General features: G+C 36.7%; 1 protein-coding gene and 2 pseudogenes across 1 annotated transcript; 1 reads left to right on the top strand and 2 right to left on the bottom strand.

The window, feature by feature from the left end:
* Window positions 1-7,518: 7,518 nt before the first annotated feature.
* On the top strand, window positions 7,519-10,567 carry LOC120147950 (annotated as a pseudogene).
* Window positions 10,568-11,189: 622 nt separating this feature from the next.
* LOC120147962 (nuclear pore complex protein NUP85-like) lies at window positions 11,190-15,837 on the bottom strand. The gene is made up of 18 exons (XM_039161182.1): window positions 15,464-15,837; window positions 15,279-15,381; window positions 15,007-15,117; window positions 14,822-14,905; window positions 14,615-14,686; window positions 14,439-14,495; window positions 13,973-14,092; window positions 13,678-13,878; window positions 13,477-13,587; window positions 13,356-13,393; window positions 13,015-13,171; window positions 12,657-12,758; window positions 12,474-12,530; window positions 12,161-12,307; window positions 11,941-12,011; window positions 11,784-11,871; window positions 11,648-11,704; window positions 11,190-11,522 (listed from the first exon to the last, which is right to left on the bottom strand). Exons 1-18 carry the CDS (start codon window positions 15,835-15,837, stop codon window positions 11,328-11,330), a joined length of 2,145 nt encoding a protein of 714 aa, XP_039017113.1. The 3' UTR covers window positions 11,190-11,327.
* Window positions 15,838-16,475: 638 nt separating this feature from the next.
* LOC120147890 lies at window positions 16,476-17,198 on the bottom strand (annotated as a pseudogene).
* Window positions 17,199-18,859: the final 1,661 nt, after the last annotated feature.

Here is an 18,859-nt window from a genome sequence, read left to right as displayed (position 1 = left end):
TAAAAGGAGAATTAATTCGAAATAATTCTATCATGCATTAATTACATTTTTTTTCATGTGAATAGAATTAATCCTGAAAATCTATCCCTTGGGGATACCTCTTATGCAAGGAATTTTGTGTATGAGATGATGAACGGCTTTGTTTTATTTATTCATATATGTATATATATATCCCTTGTTGTCCCCTTTTGAGCCTATAATATTTTTTCTTCCGATTCAACCCTAACCAATGATCACCCTCCACACTAGGAGGCAAGGTGGAAGAAATCTGCTCGTATGAGTGAAGACATCAAATTAGAGGATATACCGAAAGGTAAATCAAATGCCAAGTGCAGAGATCAAATCAAAGCATAAAGAAAAGCAAAGAACAAAAATCAAAAAGAAAAGAAGCAAAGAGAAAATGAACAAAGAAAAAGAGACAAGAAGCACATGCAAAGATTCCCTAAAGTCAAATGGCGCATCAAGTTTCAAACTATGAGATTGATTAAGCACAATCATTCCAGAATCACTTTACCTGAAGACCATAGAGCATCAAGAGAGACACATACAGGCAGATTCAAATTGAGCAAGACAGGACGGATGGAATCAGAATGAATTGATCCTTAGTTTAATACCCTGAAACACTTGTTTGGGCCTACTTATCATTTCTTTCATAACCATGAACCATGACCTACATTACGTGCCTTGAAAATCCCTTCTAATCATACATGGATTTCTGAACAGAAGATACTATCTTCATATTTCATCCCGCCCATCAGGATTAATCTTTATTTGCAAAAAGTTTTCTAAAATATTTAATGCATGATAGAGAAAAATAACAAATGGGGGTTCAAGACGTAAATTATGAATGACGTCTTGAAACCAAAGGAGAATTGAGTTGAAAACCTGAAAAGGCGACTCGAATATAAAAATTGTGCAGCTGAGGCGATCGCACAAATTCCTTGATAAAACACCACATAATCCGAGCGTGACCATGAAAGTTAGGAGTCAAAGAACACTTCCAGTAGATGAGCATACGAACTACCCCACCAGATCAGTGAACATCAAAGAAATAAGAAGGCCAAACCATTGACCAAACATAATAACATGAGACTTTTTTATCATTTCCTTACTTAACCATTTCCCAAAGATAGCTTTGATCATGACACTTGTCAAATAGCTATAATTTATTAAAGGATTAAGAGTGTAATTAATGCTTTGATGTCCAATGAACTCTAGCTTTATGATTCGTCTCAATTATGAAACCGAGAAAGGGGAAATATTTTCAAGACGTGTTGATCGAATATTTTTCAAAACTCTTCTAATTGATGTTTTCAGATCTCGAAAATAAAAGAAGAAGAAAAATACTTTTCAAACAAGAAAATCTCTAGAGTGGATCTTTTTATTTGACATGTGACTCTCAGACATAAATTTTATACTTATAATCAACAAATGAGGAACATTGGGGGCATCTTTGAAGATTCAACATCAAATGTTGGGGCATCGAATATTGGGGCATCTTTGGAGATTCAACACCCTGATGTGAATTATCAGATCTTCTGAAGGCTTTTCCTCCATATGCAGGAACCAGCAGATAAAAATGAGATTCTGTCCAAGGAATAAAATAAGAATTAATTCATCGTGCATACATTTTAGAGCATCATATTTATCATTTTTCACATACATAATTTTTTGCAGCTTTCAGAGTCAATTTCAACTTTACAATGAAGGATATTGGACTCAACAAACAATTTTCCAGTTTCATTCAGAGTCAATTTCAACTTCACAGCGAATGATATTGGACTCGAAGCGATACCATTTACTCGAGATTGGATTTCAACTTCACAACGAAGGATATCCAACTTAAAAACAGTTCTTGGATTTCAACTTCACGACGAAGGATATCCAATTTGAGGCTCGACTTCAAGACGAAGGGACCATACATGATTTCAACTTCATGATGAAGGATATCATGTCCATCAACAACATTCATATTTCAATTGGATTTCAACTTCACGACGAAGGATATCCAATTTGAGGCTCGACTTCACGTCGAAGGGGCCATCCACGATTTCAACTTCAAAACTAAGGATATCATGTCCACCATCAAGAACGAGCAGCCTATCGATCGCCTTTGAGATTGTTTTTACTAAAACAGACTTTGTCTCACTTGCGACAGTTTTTACTCGAAAGAAGATATTTCATTTCACTAAAGATTATTTTTAAAGAAGATTTTGTCTCGCTTGAGATAGTTTCCCTCGAAACACAAAGTTTTGTCTCCCTTGAGTCAGTTTCCCTCGAAACATAAACTTTGTCTCCCTTGAGACAGTTTCTCTTGAAACATAAACTTTGAAAATGTTTCCCTTAAAATGAATTTTGTCTCTCTTGAGATAGTTTCCCTTGGAATGAATTTTGTCTCTATTGAGATAGTTTCTTTTGAAACAAATTTTGTATCCCTTGAGACAGTTTCTCTTGAAACATAAACTTTGAAAATGTTTCCCTTGAAACGCAAAATCTTTGAATCAATTCCCCTTGAAAAGAGCTTTGTCTCTTTTGAGATAGTTTCTCTTGAAACACCCATATTTGAGACATTTTCTCTTGAAACATGTTTTGTCTCCCTTGAGACAGTTTCTTATGAAACACCAAACTTTGATATTGTTTCCCTTGAAACAAGTTTTAGTTTCTTTGAGATTGTTTCTCATGAAATAACAACCAAACTTTGAGATGTTTCTCTTGAAACAAATCCTATTTTCTTTGAGATCATTTCTCATGAAACAACAAATATCTTTGAGATTGTTTCCCTTGAAACGTATTTTATCTCTTTTCAGACAGCTTCTCTTGAAGCATCATCTGTGAGTCGGTTTCTCTTGAAATCGTGTTATCACCCTTAGATGGCCTGCCGTTCTCATCACGTAGGAACCATGTCATCACCCGACCAGATATCCTCATCACATAGGAGTCGTGTCAACCCCATATAACCAGCCGTCCTCATCACGTAAGAACCGTGTTATCACCCTTAGATGGCATGTCGTCCTCATCACGTAGGAACCGTGTCATCACCCGACCTGATCTCCTCATCACGTAAGAGATATGTCGACCCAGATAACCAGCCGTCCTCATCACGTAGGAACCGTGTTATCACCCTTAGATGGCATGCCGACCTCATCACGTAGGAACCGTGACATCACCTGACCTGATCTCCTCATCACTTAGGAGCCGTGTCGACCCCAAATAACCAACCGTCCTCATCACGTAGGAATCGTGTTATCACCCATAGATGGTTTGCCGTCCTCATCACGCAGGAACCGTGTCATCACCCGACCTGATCTCCTCATCACATAGGAGTCCTGTCAACCTTAGATAATCAGTCGTCCTCATCGTGTAGGAACCGTGTTATCATCCCTAATGATGGTCTACCGTCCTCATCACGTAGGAACTGTGTCACATAGAAGTTGTGTCAACCCCAGATAACCAGTCCTCCTCATCACGTAGGAATCGTGTTATCATCCCTAATGATGGTCTGTCATCCTCATTGCGTAGGATCCGTGTCATCCTTTGACCAGATCTCCTCATCACGTAGGAGCCGTGTCAATCTTAGATAATCAGCCGTCCTCATCGCGTAGGAACCGTGTTATCATCCTTAGATGATCCGAACTCCTCATCATGTATGAGCTGTGTCGTCCTCCCAATATTTCGAACAGTGAAAAGTTACACAAGGCCAGCACGAACAACATACTGAAAATTCATGATGATCAGATGGTGGACAGCGACGGATCAGAGAAAATAAACCGAATAGTTTTTGGCCTATTTACGGCGATCGGAATCTCCGATCAACATTCTGAACAGTGAAAAAGTTGTGTAAGGCCAACACGAACAACATACTGAGAAATCAGGACGATCGGACGGTGGCAGATCAGAGAAAATAAATCCGAATGGTTTTTGGCCTTTTTACGATAAACAGAGTTGATTCATGCAAAGCCGACTCTAGATCCAAGATAATGAGGCCAAGACGGACTTCCCGATAAAATTTGGCAACCATCAGCCACCGGTGGCGGTGGCAACGCGGCGACGGTGGCCAGCGACTCTTTTATGATGATTTTATGTATTTTTGGAGGCATACAAGGGGGAGGAAGCCATACGTGAGAGAGAAGAAAAATGTAGGAAAAATAAAAATAAAAATAAAAAAATTGTCTTGAATTCTGCCGAAATTTCGTCGGTGATCAGGATGTTCGATCAACATTCTGAACAGTGAAAAGTTGCGCAAGGCAAACACGAACAACATACTAAAAATTTAGGATGATCAGACGGTGGACAGCGGCGGATCGGAGAAAATAAGTCGCACGGTTTTTGGCCTATTTACAGCGATTGGGATCTCCGATCAACATTCTGAATGGTGAAAAAAGTTGCGCAAGGCTAACACGAACAACATACTGAAAAATCAGGACGATCGGACAGTAGACAGCGGCGGATTGGAGAAAATAAATCTGAATGGGTTTTGGCCTTTTTACGATAAATGGAGCCAATTCATGAAAAACCGACTCTAGATCCAAGATGAGGAGGCCAAGACGGATTTCCCGATGAAATTTAATAACCATCAACCATCGGTGACGGTGGTGGCACGTCGGCGCAACGACGGTGGTTGGCAACTCTTTTATGATGATGTTATATATTTTTGCAGGCATACAAGGGGGAGGAAGCCATACGTGAGAGAGAAGAAGAAGCAAATTGAAGGAAAAATAGAAAGAAAAAAAAGGTCTTGAATTCTGCCAAAATTTCGTCGGTGATCAAGATGTCCGATCAACATTCCGAATAGTAAAAAGTTGCGCAAGGCCAACAAGAACAACATACTGAATATTCAGGATGATCGGACGGTGGACGGCGATGGATCGGAGAAAATAATCCAAACGGTTTTTGTCCTATTTACGGCGATCGGCAACACCGATCAAAATTCTGAACAGTAAAAAGTTGCACAAGGCCAACACAAACAACATACTAAAAAATCAGGACGATCAGACGGTGGAGGGTGGCAAATCGGAGAAAATAAATCCGAATGGTTTTTGGCATTTTTACGATAAACGAAGACGATTCATGCAAAACTGACTCTAGATCCAAGATGAGGAGGCCAAGACGGACTTCCCGATAAAATTTGGCAACCATTGGCCACCGGTGGCGGTCGCACAGTGGTGGCACAGCGACGCAGCGACTCTTTTATGATGATGTTATGTATTTTTTGTATAATTTTTGTTTAATCCCTTAACTTTTATGCATGTTTTTCATTCCAGTATCTAAATATATGTGTTTTCATGATTTTGACACTTTAGTTTCTGTTATTTTATTTTAGTCACTTAAGTTTCTGTTTTTACTATTTATGTCCTTTAAATTTCTGTTTTAACTATTTTAGTCTTTTAAGTTTCTGTTCTTACCATTTTTAATCCTTTAAGTTCATGTTTTGCTAGATCTATTATTCAAGTAAAATAGTTTCTTTAATTAATTTGAAGCAAGTTAATTAATATTTAATAAATTGATCATATTTTAACTTGATATTTGATTCAGGATTTCCACCATTACGACAACGTGTAAGCGACACAGTACCAATTTTGGGCGTTGTGGGGGTGCTAATCCTTCCCCATGCGTAACCGACTCCCGAACCCGTTTTAATCCAATTTTTTGTAAACGCATACCAACTTTTGTCTTAAAAAACGATTTTTTCTTAAATTTGTTTTTAAAAGACGGTTTTAGGTATTCAACCTACTTAACCCAAAGGTTGATGGAGACTCTATCATGTTTTATCCAATTTAATTCAAAATCACCCATTTTTCAAAATTAAAAGTCGTAACTGTTTTTAAAACAATATTTATTTGTTCCCACCTAAAAACGGTTATGACAAAGAGCTTTAACTAATCTTTCTTTTGGAATAAAGAATAAATAAATTACATAAAATGAATTAATCGACACATAGTGTTGATGTCATTGTTAGACTTTGAGTGCCGATGCTTTGTTTTTTTCTTTGTTTTTCAATAGAGAGAAGAAGATGGATTGTCTAGAAATAAATGCAAAATTTAGTATAAATCATAATATAGTTTCAATAAAATCCTTAATTATTATACTCTATTTATTGTTATTATCTTGCAAATAATGAGAGATATAGCTGACGATTGTTGGTACAAGTGGTTGAGATTCAGGAATTTGAGTTTGTAAGGTCAAGTTTGAATCCTACCACTGTCACTCTTAGTGGATAATCTGTAAATTTCTATGTAAGTTTCAATTAGGTCTTAGGTATGTCTTGATCCTGGACTTGGGGAGCCACCTTGACCTAAGCTTTTATGTAAAAAAAATGAGAGATATGAGTTAGTCAGGGTTCATCCTTGTATTTTAAGATTTATTTTAAGATTTCTTTCAATTTGTATGTCTTTTTCAGATTTATTTTAAGATTTAAATTTTAGGATTATCTTTTTTTAATAAAATCGATTGAGGAGACGAAAGATGACGACATTGGCTAATGGCTGCACGCAATGAAAGAAGACGACATTGATAGGATTGTTAACTTGCTTGAGTTGAATATTGTTTTCTTCAATTGCTGACTCAATGGCCTTCAAATTTTGGCCATAATGTCTATATGATGGAGTAACTTATATATATATGATAAAGAATAACACAAATCCTTGGCATGCACCACAAGATTTCAAAACCTAAGATACCAAAGTGGCAGCTTCCAATACGAAAAGCATCAAACTTTGGCAATATTAGCAATGGCATCACCAAATCATTAAAGTGAGTAGCAGAGCTTTTTCTTTTAATTTCCTAAGAAAAATCAACCACAAACCCGCTAATTATACAAATAATGGAGGTTACAAATGTAGAGAGGAAATTAAAATTAAATATTTTATAGGAGAGTTATAGGGTAATATATATTCAAAAAATTTCTTTGTCCATTGATGGTTCACATATCTTACCGACACAACTATTTAAAACCTCAACCTATATGAAAACAACATTTTCTTTTATCGTTGAAAGCACTCTATAAATTTTAACCATAAATTGAATAACAATGTGTGGTATTAATTACCTTAGGGACTTGAGTCCAGCCAGGCTTGACCTACCCCGGCTAGCTAGTATACCTCCAACATATATAGAGAGAGATTAGGATCCTCTTATATTTAGTGTAAAACTTTTTTACATCCTTTAGGATCGTTGGATGAGAGAAAATCAAAGGTTAAGATTAGCTTATTTTTTACAGTGAATTATCTTCTCATTTCATACTATTAATCTGAGCTTTTGATTTCTTCTCATTCAATGATCTTAAAAGGGTATAAAACTTTTTAGTTTTACTCTATGTAATTGGATCCTAGCCATATATATAGTTGAATTATGATGTCTTATAGTGCAATGGAATTCCACCAATCAAGATTCCTAATATTGCTTCCCTTACCTTAACTTTGCTTACTATGGCTGGCCTATAAATACCTTATGGCAATTTTCGCCACTTAAATTAATCACAATAACCCTTGTTTCTTAGCTACTTGTCACTTTTTCGATCTCATGGATTTTCTATTGTTTTCAGATATCTGCAGGCACCATGTTTAACCCTTTGCTATGTTGGATTTTGATCAATCCAAACATAAAAAAATGGGTTTTTCTTGGACAACAACTTTGGTTTTGCTAGCAAACCAGAAAGGAGAGGCTTAACGATAACCAGTGTAGCGAACCCATCGCGACGGGTGATTGTTCCGTCTCCGGATAAAGAAACCGTCAACCCTGATCGGAACCATGTTGCATGGACCAGTGTGAGACAAGAACGATGGGAGCGAGAGCTGGTTGTACAAGGAGATATACCTTTGTGGCTGGTACGTAAGTGTGTAAATTTAATATTTGAGATTAAAACTTAAAAAATAAAGTGATTTTTAAAGATGAAAAATAAATAAATAATGTAAATTTTCAACTTTTATTCGTATTTATTCATTTATATTTACCCAATAACTATAACTAAATGTAAACTAGTAATAAATTTTATATTATATAAGTGAATACTAACTTTCTATTTATATTGGTAGATAGGAAAATTTCTACTTAATGTCATTAAATCTTAAGTAATTATTAAAAATATAATAATTATTTCTATTTCTAATATTTTAATATCAATTAATTTATTTGAATTTTTTTTGTTATATAAAATTTAGGTTAGGGGTGGCTCCTCAGTCCAAGATTGAGAAATATCTAATATTCAATTGAGATTTACATAGGAATTTACAGACTGCCAATAATAATGACAATGGTAGAATTCAAACTTGACCTTACAAGCTCAAATTCCTGAATCTAATCACTTGTGGTCGGCGAAATCTATTTTTTTTAAGTAAATTCTAATATATGATTCTTTGGCCGTATATAAATTAATTAATTATAAATACATTAAACACAAACTCAGCTTCTCCAACGTGATTACACATAATCATGATGATGTCCTTTTCACCTATAAACTATAGACTGAATGCAATAGAATCCTGACAACATGAATTTTCATTAATTAATTTACCCTGACGATCACATGTAGAAAGGAACGTACCTCAGAAACGGCCCTGGTTTATGGCACATGGAAGATTATAACTTCCGTCACCTCTTCGATGGCTACGCCACGTTAGTTAAGCTCCACTTCGAGAACGACCGGTTAGTCGCCGGTCACCGCCAAATCGAATCCGAAGCCTACAAGGCTGCAAAGGAAAACAAGAAGATTTGCTTCAGGGAATTCTCGGAAGTTCCCAAATACGAAAACTTCATGGCCTATGTAGGAGACCTCGCAAAGCTATTCTCCGGGGTTTCTTTCACAGATAATGCCAACACTGGCGTCGTGAAGCTCGGCGATGGCCGTGTAGTTTGCTTGACGGAAACTCAAAAAGGGTCCTTAGTTATCGATCCCGAGAGCTTGGAAACACTCGGGAGGTTCGAATACAGTGATAGCCTTGGAGGGTTGATACACTCAGCTCATCCTATAGTGACTGATGCCGAGTTCTTGACCTTGTTGCCTGATTTGGTGAACCCTGGTTACATGGTGGTTCGGATGGAGCCGCGGACTAATGAACGGAAGGTGATCGGAAGGGTCACCTGCAGGGGTGGACCGGCTCCAGGTTAGTAAGGGTGTGCGATCCATTGATTCAGTTCCATCGGTTAACTCGAATTCAATCAATCGAATTTTACTCATCTTTACAGGTTGGGTACATTCGTTTGCTGTGACTGAGCATTATGTGGTGGTGCCTGAAATGCCATTGAGGTATTGTGCGCAAAATTTGCTCCGGGCTGAGCCTACTCCTTTATACAAATTCCAGTGGCATCCTCAATCTAAAGCCTTTCGTCATGTTATGTGTAAAGCTAGTGGAAAATTAGTAAGTTCCCATTTTTTCCCTTTGTTTTCTGTCTGATTAACCTTATTTCGTTTGGTCTAAAATGCGGGAAAATTTTCAGGTGGCGAGTGTCGAAGTACCATTATTCGTGACATTTCATTTCATCAATGCATACGAAGAGGAAGATGAAGACGGGAGAGTGACATCGATCGTTGCCGATTGTTGTGAACACAACGCCGACACCACGATTTTAGATAAATTAAGGCTTCAAAATCTCCGGTCTTTCAACGGGGAGGACGTACTACCAGATGCTAGGTACCAAATAACTATATATATATATATTCTAATTCTATGGTAAATAATACAAGTGAAAATGAGCATTGAACGTAAAGCTATCAATGTTGCATGCATGTTCCTCGGTATCCTATATTAGGTGAAAAAATGTAGGGCAACATAAAAGGCACATCCTTAGGCTATACAAAAGGGTTGAAATTAACTAAAGAAAATATGAATAGGGTTGAGAGATTCAGGATTCCATTGGATGGGAGTCCTTATGGGACGTTGGAGGCAGCATTGAACCCTGATGAACATGGAAGAGGCATGGACATGTCCAGCATCAACCCTTCTCTTTTGGGTAAAAAATATAGACATGCTTATGCTTGTGGAGCCCAACGCCCATTTAACTTCCCCAATACCCTGACCAAGGTAATTTCACTTCTTATCAACCATCATCCTGTAACGAATTTAAGCTTCGGGTTATTTAGATTGAGATCATTTGAATTTTATAATATTTCAAGTTTTATTTGAATTGAATTGATAAGATGGAATCTCTTTTTCTATTTTGGGTCAAAATTAACACCTTTAATTTGTTTGTTTATGCAACCGCAGCTGGATTTTGTATAGAAAAGGGCAAAGAATTGGCACGATGAGGGGGCAGTGCCATCGGAGCCATTCTTTGTGGCTCGACCAGGTGCAACCGAGGAAGATGATGGTGAGCTATCATATTCTTTGTGATTCAAATTTCGTTTGATTTAAAAAAAGAAAAAGAAAATAAATAAATAAATAAATAAATAAAACGATGCAGGTGTTGTAATATCCCTAATCAGTGAGAAAAATGGAGGTGGATATGCTTTAGTGTTGGACGGTTCAACATTCCAAGAAATTGCAAGAGCAAAACTTCCTTACGGTCTACCATACGGGTTACATGGATGTTGGGTACCCAAGAAATAAGAACCCATGCGCAAAGCTTCATTAGTATCACGTGTGCAAATATTAATATCAGCTGTGTATATGATATGGGACCAAAATTTTATAGGTGCTAAATCATGTCAGATCTGTGAGGGTCGAAAGAGAACAATTCTTAATAATGATCTTAAGAGAATGACATTGCTCAATGTCCCATTATACTGAATCAGATTGAAAGCAGTGTGAATAACTGGTTCGTACCCATGAATTTATGTCTAAGAAATTCAGTGTAATTACTTTTATGGAATGTAAAGCTTTGTATGCAATAGGTACATACGTGCTTATAATTTTATTCATGTGTTCTGAATATACAAAGACAAATGTTCAAGTGATGTTGGTTATAACTTCATCCATGGCCTCATCATCCACCTGAAAACAATCAAAATATCACTAATGCCGCCACTAAACAAGGCAATATTAAACATTGATTAGTGATTCAACGGTTTGATTACGTGCTAATCATTAGCAAAGCCACATACAAGGCAAAAAATTTCTGATTTACCAGAAGTCAAACTCAGATTACAGAAACTATAACAGCATTATACATAAACAAAAATATCTCCATGATGGTTATCGAAACCATTCATCGACTTTGAGTCGGAGTTTCGGGTTAATATGATAATATATTACTTTAATAACATAACAATGGTGTTTTTATCTTTTCTGGATATGCCAAGTAGGGTTTGCATCTGATAATCTCAAACCTGATGATTTTTTAGAGGTGGATTTCAATGAATATTCTTCAGACAAAGGCTACATGCATGAAAGGCCTCATTCCTCAAGGATTGCACGTCCCAGATTCGTGGCAAGTGCAAGTCTAACAGAGTTCAAGGCCTGGGGTGGTAACTCGGATTCTACGAAATCTGGCCGAAGCCTTGCCATAGACAAATCTTGTAGTTTAGTTAATAGAAGATTTGTCTGAGACACGTTCAACAAAGGACGATCCTTCCAATTAAGCAACTTCAACTGTAAAAGAAAAAACAAAACAAAAACAATGGACGGTAGTCGGTCAAGCCATGCATGCGTAATGAAAATTCAAACAATCTGTAATAAGGTAGATGTAAAGAAATCCATGCACATCATTTGCTTACCGAATCATAAAGAAGAGGCAGATAAAAGCGTTGAGGTGTAGAAGGGTTTTTCATAAGCTGTAGTAAAAACAGGCTTGCTCTTATTATGATATTGACGATGATTAAAGTAAAAGATCAATAGGTGATAAATATGTACCAATATAAGAGATTCCACAGCCTTCCGAGCAGCATCTGTAGTTTTTCCATCATAAACATGCTGAAGTGATTTCTTGAAGTCTCGATATCTGTGATGTGTCCAAGGTTAATTAACACCATGGAATAATTCGACAGTAAGCAAAGACGGAAATTCTTACTTGTGCAGGAACTCTAGTCCACCAGCAGTCTTAGAATCCGAACCCAATAACTGAATTAACCCTTCCCATTGCTATGAAGACAGAGGATGGACTAAGTCATATCCCATAGACTAAACAATTTATTGAGATAAAAGATTATTTCTTGAAATGAAAAATAACAAATTCGACGAGAAGAGATAGGAAACAGCTTTGCGCGTCGGATGTTATCTATACAATCTACCTTGAAACTCTCATCGGATATTGATTTTCCAACTGAATCAAACAATTGCTGAGCTATCCTATTAAGACGATATTCATCCCGAGCTTGTTGAAGCCAAAACACTCCACAACCTTTCCGACCATGCTTCCAGTGGTGTACTCCAGTAATCTAAAGATGGACAGTGAGAATCCTTAACAGACATACCATCAAATTCAATCATAATTTCTTACCACAATTCCTCAACAGGTTGGGAAACACAATTCCAAAAACAAATGCCAGGCTATATGTGTTTTCCACCACCAAAATTAAATGATGTTTTTTCAGATGCTTATACCTTCATAATATTTGAAGTTATGCTGTGGAGTTCGTAAAGGCGGCAAATCTCTATGCTCTGTGTAGAACACAAAATTGCATCAACAATAAACTAATTGATAAGCCCCTAAAATCCAAAAATAAATAGAGGAAAGCAAAATGATAATGGCAAAGATGAGAAGCATAAGAAAAAGGAACCAATGACCTTCAGCAATAACTGATTATCTTGAACAGGCTGCTTGGACAATAATATCTGTAACAGAACCATCCCATGCTTCATGCATGATATAAGATAAATTGGAGCAATCTGTAGATATTACAGGGAAAAAATATAAGAAATATTTAATCAAAGTGCTAGCATTCCAATTAAAAAATATATATTTTATCCACTGTAATAACAATAATGAGAAACAACATTCGTTTACTCATTGCTACAAATTATACCATTGAAGTTAACCACGTAGCACTCCATATTTTATTTCTAGCTTAGAAAGGTAAGCCTAAGCCACATATCGTATAAAACATATGCCAATGAAGTAATCCACGCAATTATTTGCACTCACTTGCCAAGTTAGTGGATGTGAGGATAGGACTTGAGCATAAATAAGTTGATGAAGCTCCTCTATGCTTATTCCCCCCAAGTTCTGACGCTCTTCATGTAAAAGCATTTCTGCATGGTCACTCCCAGCAGCTAATAACTCCATGGCATGCGCAACCATCCTGATGATAAGCAAAATATAGGGATAAATCTTAATAACTGCGAAGGAAAATCCAATCATTAATTTCATGATAACTTCTCATAGTTTACTAGACCAAACATATTTTGAAACAATAATACTCCAAATCTGCAAAACTGCAATACTAACAAACAGAAAGATATAAAGATGGAAATATGACAGCTCACCAAGGACCAAATCCTTTCAAGCATTCTGCTAAAACAACCTGAGAATTAACAAAAGCACAATTAAACTTATGGATGGGGAACCAAAAAGAAAATTTATTAATATTCTATCCCCGTCTGTCACCTCAGTATTTTCCCCAAGAATTCCTATTATAAGCCCCATCAACCTATGTGCAGAGGCCATTGGTTTCAATTGAATGCTTTTCTGTGTCAAGCTGTACATGCTTTCTAACCCCTAACAGAAGAAAAGAAATCAAGTGATTACTTCAGAGTCCAGCTAACATGTTAAATGCTATGAGATAAGTAATACATGGAAGGTACATACCACTGTGAATGGCCGGATGTATAGCAAGTGAGAAATATACAGCTCTATCCAATGGAATGTTGCAGAGCTGAGACTATTCGCATTACCCAGCATTATTTGTAACATACTTCTCAAGCCCTCCCGAGTCTGCTGATGAGCACACTGAAACCAGAATGCACTTGAATCCAGTTTATATATCTGTCCACGCCATTTCTCCCATGCCTATGCTTGAGAAAGACTTGAATTGCTTATCTTTGGACGTACTGCACTGTGAAGCATAATGAGAGAACACCAGCAATGTAAGAATTTAAGATACCTTCACAAAATCAGGCTTGGCCTTAAAGCATTCACCCAATTTCCCAGCTTCTTGATCCAATCGCATTCGTGGCATTTTTGAAATGAGAACAGCAACTGCCTCGACTAGTCCATTCTCTGTCTGTTGATGTATAGGGAAAAGAGGCATCAAATACATATTTTTCAATTTCTTATAGCAACAATATTCTGATCTCACTTCACATGGACAAAACACGTTAATGGAAGTGAGTGGAAGAAAACTTAGACGCATAAAAATGCAAAGATATGGAAATACTTCAGCTCAAACCAGAAAAACAACAGAACTAGCATAACAGATATTGCTTCCAAGTTACAACAAATTTTGGTCAAATAACTTAACAAAGATTTACAAAAACCTCTTAACTACAATATAATGGTTCAACGATACCAAAGGTAAATAGAGCTACATCTTTCAGATGCAATGCATAAACAATCTATCTCGTACCAACCTCACGATTGCTGAGTTGATCTAATCGATAAGATCCATGCAAGCGCAGCATCTTAACCTGAATGTGAAAATATAAAAATGCTTCCAATCATAAAGTTCCACCCAAAAAATAAAAAGAACCTAGCATGCTTTCATATTTTTAAGCTATAAACTCATATTACATTATCAAACACATACCACAATATCCAGCCAACCAACAGCTAGTGCTGATGATATAACTTCCCAGTATTTGGGATTTTCCTCCACAACCTACATTGATATGATGAATGCAAATGAGTACAAATCAGTCGAACAACTCACAAGCCCGGATTCTAAAACTGCGTGTAAGAACCATTTAAAGAAGTTAACTTCATAAGGAAAACTAGAAGGTTAACTATTCGGGACCTGCAAGTTTACAAGGTCTTTTTGAAAATCAACAAGCTTTGAGTGCACTGTTGGGTGTGTTCCCGAGAAAAGGCTATCATAATCCTGCCAAGACGCAAATTGTTTATTAGTAACCAACAACTTTTAAACCAAGGTAACGTAAAACTTGATAGATGTAGTAGCAGAAAAAAAGGTAGGAGATTTACAGCTAACCAATCAACAAGTCGTTCAGGTAACCATGAATGAGATGGATTTTCTGCATAAAACATTTCCAATAGCTCCCACGCAGCCTTTAAACTAGTCGGTTCCTCTCCTTTCTGAGAGGGGGAAAAAAGGCAATTTGAAACCAAACGAAATTACCGTTAGATTAAATCTTTCTAGTTTAGCCATTAAATTAACACATTTTCTATTCTCCCTGGTTACTATTCAAAGCAAAAATTCCCACCCAAAAAAGAAGAAGAAAAGAAGAGAAAATTACCGTTATGACTAACTTTGGGTCGTCGATAGCCGGAACTGAAGCAGATCTCTGACTACCAAGAAGGGCATTTATGCCTTTGCTGTACTCCATTATGTAATCCCACCTGAACACAATATTTTTCAGAACAAAAGAAAATAAGCTTCAAATACATTTGATATAAAAATGAAAATTCGAAAATCAATCACCAGTCAGCATCGTAAGGTGAATTCATGGACATTTTCGACAAGCTAGAGACTGCATTTTTCCTGCTTTGGAGTAGTGCGAAAGGAGAGACCGAATCGTAGGCGATCCTCCGCCAATGAGCGTCGCTGATCTCGCCGTCTCCGCCGCCGAGCTTCACTTCCACTACTTTTCCTCCTGCATCGTCTTCGACGGAGTCTCCGGATGGAGGAGAAGCGAAGACCGAGACGAGGAGGGAGTTGCCGCGAGACCAAGAGATGGAGAGTCTAGAGATAGGATACTTGAGGCCATGATGGAGAGGATACACCGCCGCAACTTCAGACTCCGGTGAAATAGGAACTAGAGCGCCGCCGCCGTAATCTGACGAGGCGCTGGGCATTTCTTTTTGCTGACAAATCAGTGAGTGAGTGTGACTCTCGAAGCGTTTAGGGTTTTGGATGGGGTTTGCAAACGTTGAATTGTTGAGGAAGGAGGATTAATTTGACTTGCGTTTGGTTACGGAGCAAAAACAAAACTTAAAAAGAATAAGTTTGCTCTGTTATAATATTTTATATTTATTTATTTGACACATTAATTTAACACATTAGATATACATGTTATCAAAAATATAAATAAATATGATATAATATAAAAATAATATTTTATATTTATTTAAATTTATTCTGTTATAAAATATAGATCTCGCATTTTATTCGTATGAATAATTAAAGTTTGTTTCAAGATCAATTTTGTAATTATTATTATAAAAACATATTATTATTAATCTAATATTTAATTTTTTTATTAAATTATCAAGAGGCTTAGCTATTAAAATTTATTCACATTTTATTAGCACACTGCCCTTTTTTTACAACCACACGACCCTAATATCGAATGAATTATCCATCAATCATCTCTAAGAATATTGCATATACACAATTTATAGTTTTTTTTTTATTAAACACAATTTATAGTTATTAACATATATAGTGCATGATTAACATTTTTTCAATCCTAAAATTAAGAACGTAATACAAATCATCCATCACAAAGGTCGCTACCACCGTTAGCACCGCTGCCCTCAGCCTCTTCTCGGCCAATATAATTAGTCAAATTCAGATACTTTTCTTGATCACTACTCCACCTTGCACGGTAGAGCACACAATTAGCCGACCTCCTCCCACGACTCCTCTTCCACCTCATCAAACATTCTTCATGAATCAGGTTCCGACACGTGGAACAAGCCGTCACTGTGTCTCCTTACTTCGTTTTCTCCAAGCAAACGGGACACACTGTTCCTTCTTCGATCTCCTTAACATCCCCCGTCTCACCATGCTTCTTCCTCTCGGAGAAAATCTGATGGAACCTCTCGCGTAGACCGGCCCTCGCTAATGCCTCAGGCGACGTGGATGTCTCGAGAATACGACTCAACCGACACGGTCTGAGAGTCCGCCTCAAGAGACATGTGTCATCTATCGAGACGCCCAATGCCCGAATCAAAACAAACAATATGTGTTTGCATGGGATTGTACGGTCGGGACACGTGCACGTAGGGGTCGAAGATAACTTTACAGTATAAACATTTCTTGTGGCACCTAAGACGACGAAGTTGGAATCCGATCTGTGGAGGAGGAAGAGCGGGTGACGGAGCGCTCGGGTTATCCGTTCAATGACGGGTTGTGGCGGTTTGAACTGAGGACGTGACCGGTTGGGCCGTAGGGTTGTTGATGACGATGACGAAGAAGAAGAAACGGGATCCATATGATTGAATTATTGAAGGAAAAATGAAGGCAAAGATTTGGTGTTTTAAGAGACTTGTTATTGGTTGAGATACTTTGGGGGAAATTGAAGGACAAGAGAAGAATACCGAACATGGCATAATGTGCTTCTAAAGGTTGGTTATGGATCAAGTAAAAGGCATGAAATGGTCGAATACGTTAGGTTGAGGGGAGGTCAAGTTATTGTGGATAAATGGTTCAATATGCTTTAACAGGAAAATCGAAAGGTCAAATTATGATTTTAGTCCCTCTATTGTACTCAAATTTAAAATCAATCCTCCGTAGTTAAAAACCAGAAGTTTATTTAATAGAAGTAGCACTCGCTTGGAATGTTTAAACATTCAATTACTACAAACCACTTAACCACAGTGCATACACTAAGCTTATTCTACTAAAGCTCACTACTTTATTCTACTTGATATATATCACCGTATAATATTCTTCCATTGCTCAAATGATCTCTCAATTTAGGCAAGCTGAACTTCATTGTTTAAGTAAATTATGACAAAATGATCATCTCTCGACTTGAAATCCTTGACGAAAAATTTTCCGGTTCCTGCAAATTCTTGAGATTTATTATCTTTGCTCGAGTAAATTACGATAAAATGATCATCTCTCAGCTCGAAATCCTTGACGAAATATTTATCGATTCCTGCAGGTTCTTGAAATTGAGCATCATTGTTCAAGTAAATTACGACAAAATGATCATGTCTAAACTCAAAATCTTTGACGAAAGGTTTTCCGGTTTCCACAGATTCCGTTGATTTAACCGTTTCCGCCATCGACTTCTCCTTCATTTCATCATGACAGTCTTGTCCTGGCACTTTTCTTGCTACAATAGTTTCAGCAAACTGCATGATGATCATAACAATTGAGAGATTTTTAATCATATGTTTAAACTAATTAACTTGATCTTCAAACAAAAACCTAAAGAACAAAAAACAATGAGAATACAACGTACCAACAGAATTATTGCCTAGGAAACAAAGAAAGAATTCATGATAGTGGAGAAAGCAAATAGCCCTTTTCACTATGAATGGCAATGCAACAAGGGATAACTTGGCTCAACATCAGTTCCACTTCATAAATTTAAGAATAAATTACGAGTTTGGTGCCTAAACTATTAATTTTGATCCATTTTAGTACCTAAACTTTCAATTTTCAAAAATATATCTAAAGTTTAGTTTTTGTTTCATTTTAGTACCCATGTTCAAATTTTAATGTTAAGTTTTGAAAAAAAATATTGAAAGTTAATGTAAACCCCCATACCCTACCTAAACGTTATGGTCGAATCCCAACGGCTACATTGATCATCAAAGTTATCTGGAAATCAATTCAAAAAATTTAACAAATATAAAATTAGATTTTCAAATAATTTATTCGACTTTTATCTTTTTAACATGAAATAATTTAATAAAAAGTAAATTAAAAATTGAAATTTAATATCTGAAATGGAAAAATAAATGGGCGAGCTGTAGAGCTCAGTGAAGTCAACGTGTGCAGTTAAACAAAGTATTCAGAAAATCAAACAAGCTAATAAATACTGTCAAACATCCGCTAACTACCCAAACATCTTTTAAGCTTCACAAGACGAGTTTCCCAGAACCTATAATTAACCGAACGTCAAACAGGATGAGATGAATC

The sequence above is a fragment of the Hibiscus syriacus genome, unplaced genomic scaffold (genome assembly GCF_006381635.1).
Source record: "Hibiscus syriacus cultivar Baekdansim isolate YM2019G1 unplaced genomic scaffold, ASM638163v2 tig00110945_pilon, whole genome shotgun sequence".
Taxonomy (NCBI): domain Eukaryota; kingdom Viridiplantae; phylum Streptophyta; class Magnoliopsida; order Malvales; family Malvaceae; genus Hibiscus; species Hibiscus syriacus.
The sequence above is the reverse complement of the archived record's forward strand: the minus strand, read 5'-3'. Positions and strand labels throughout refer to the sequence as shown.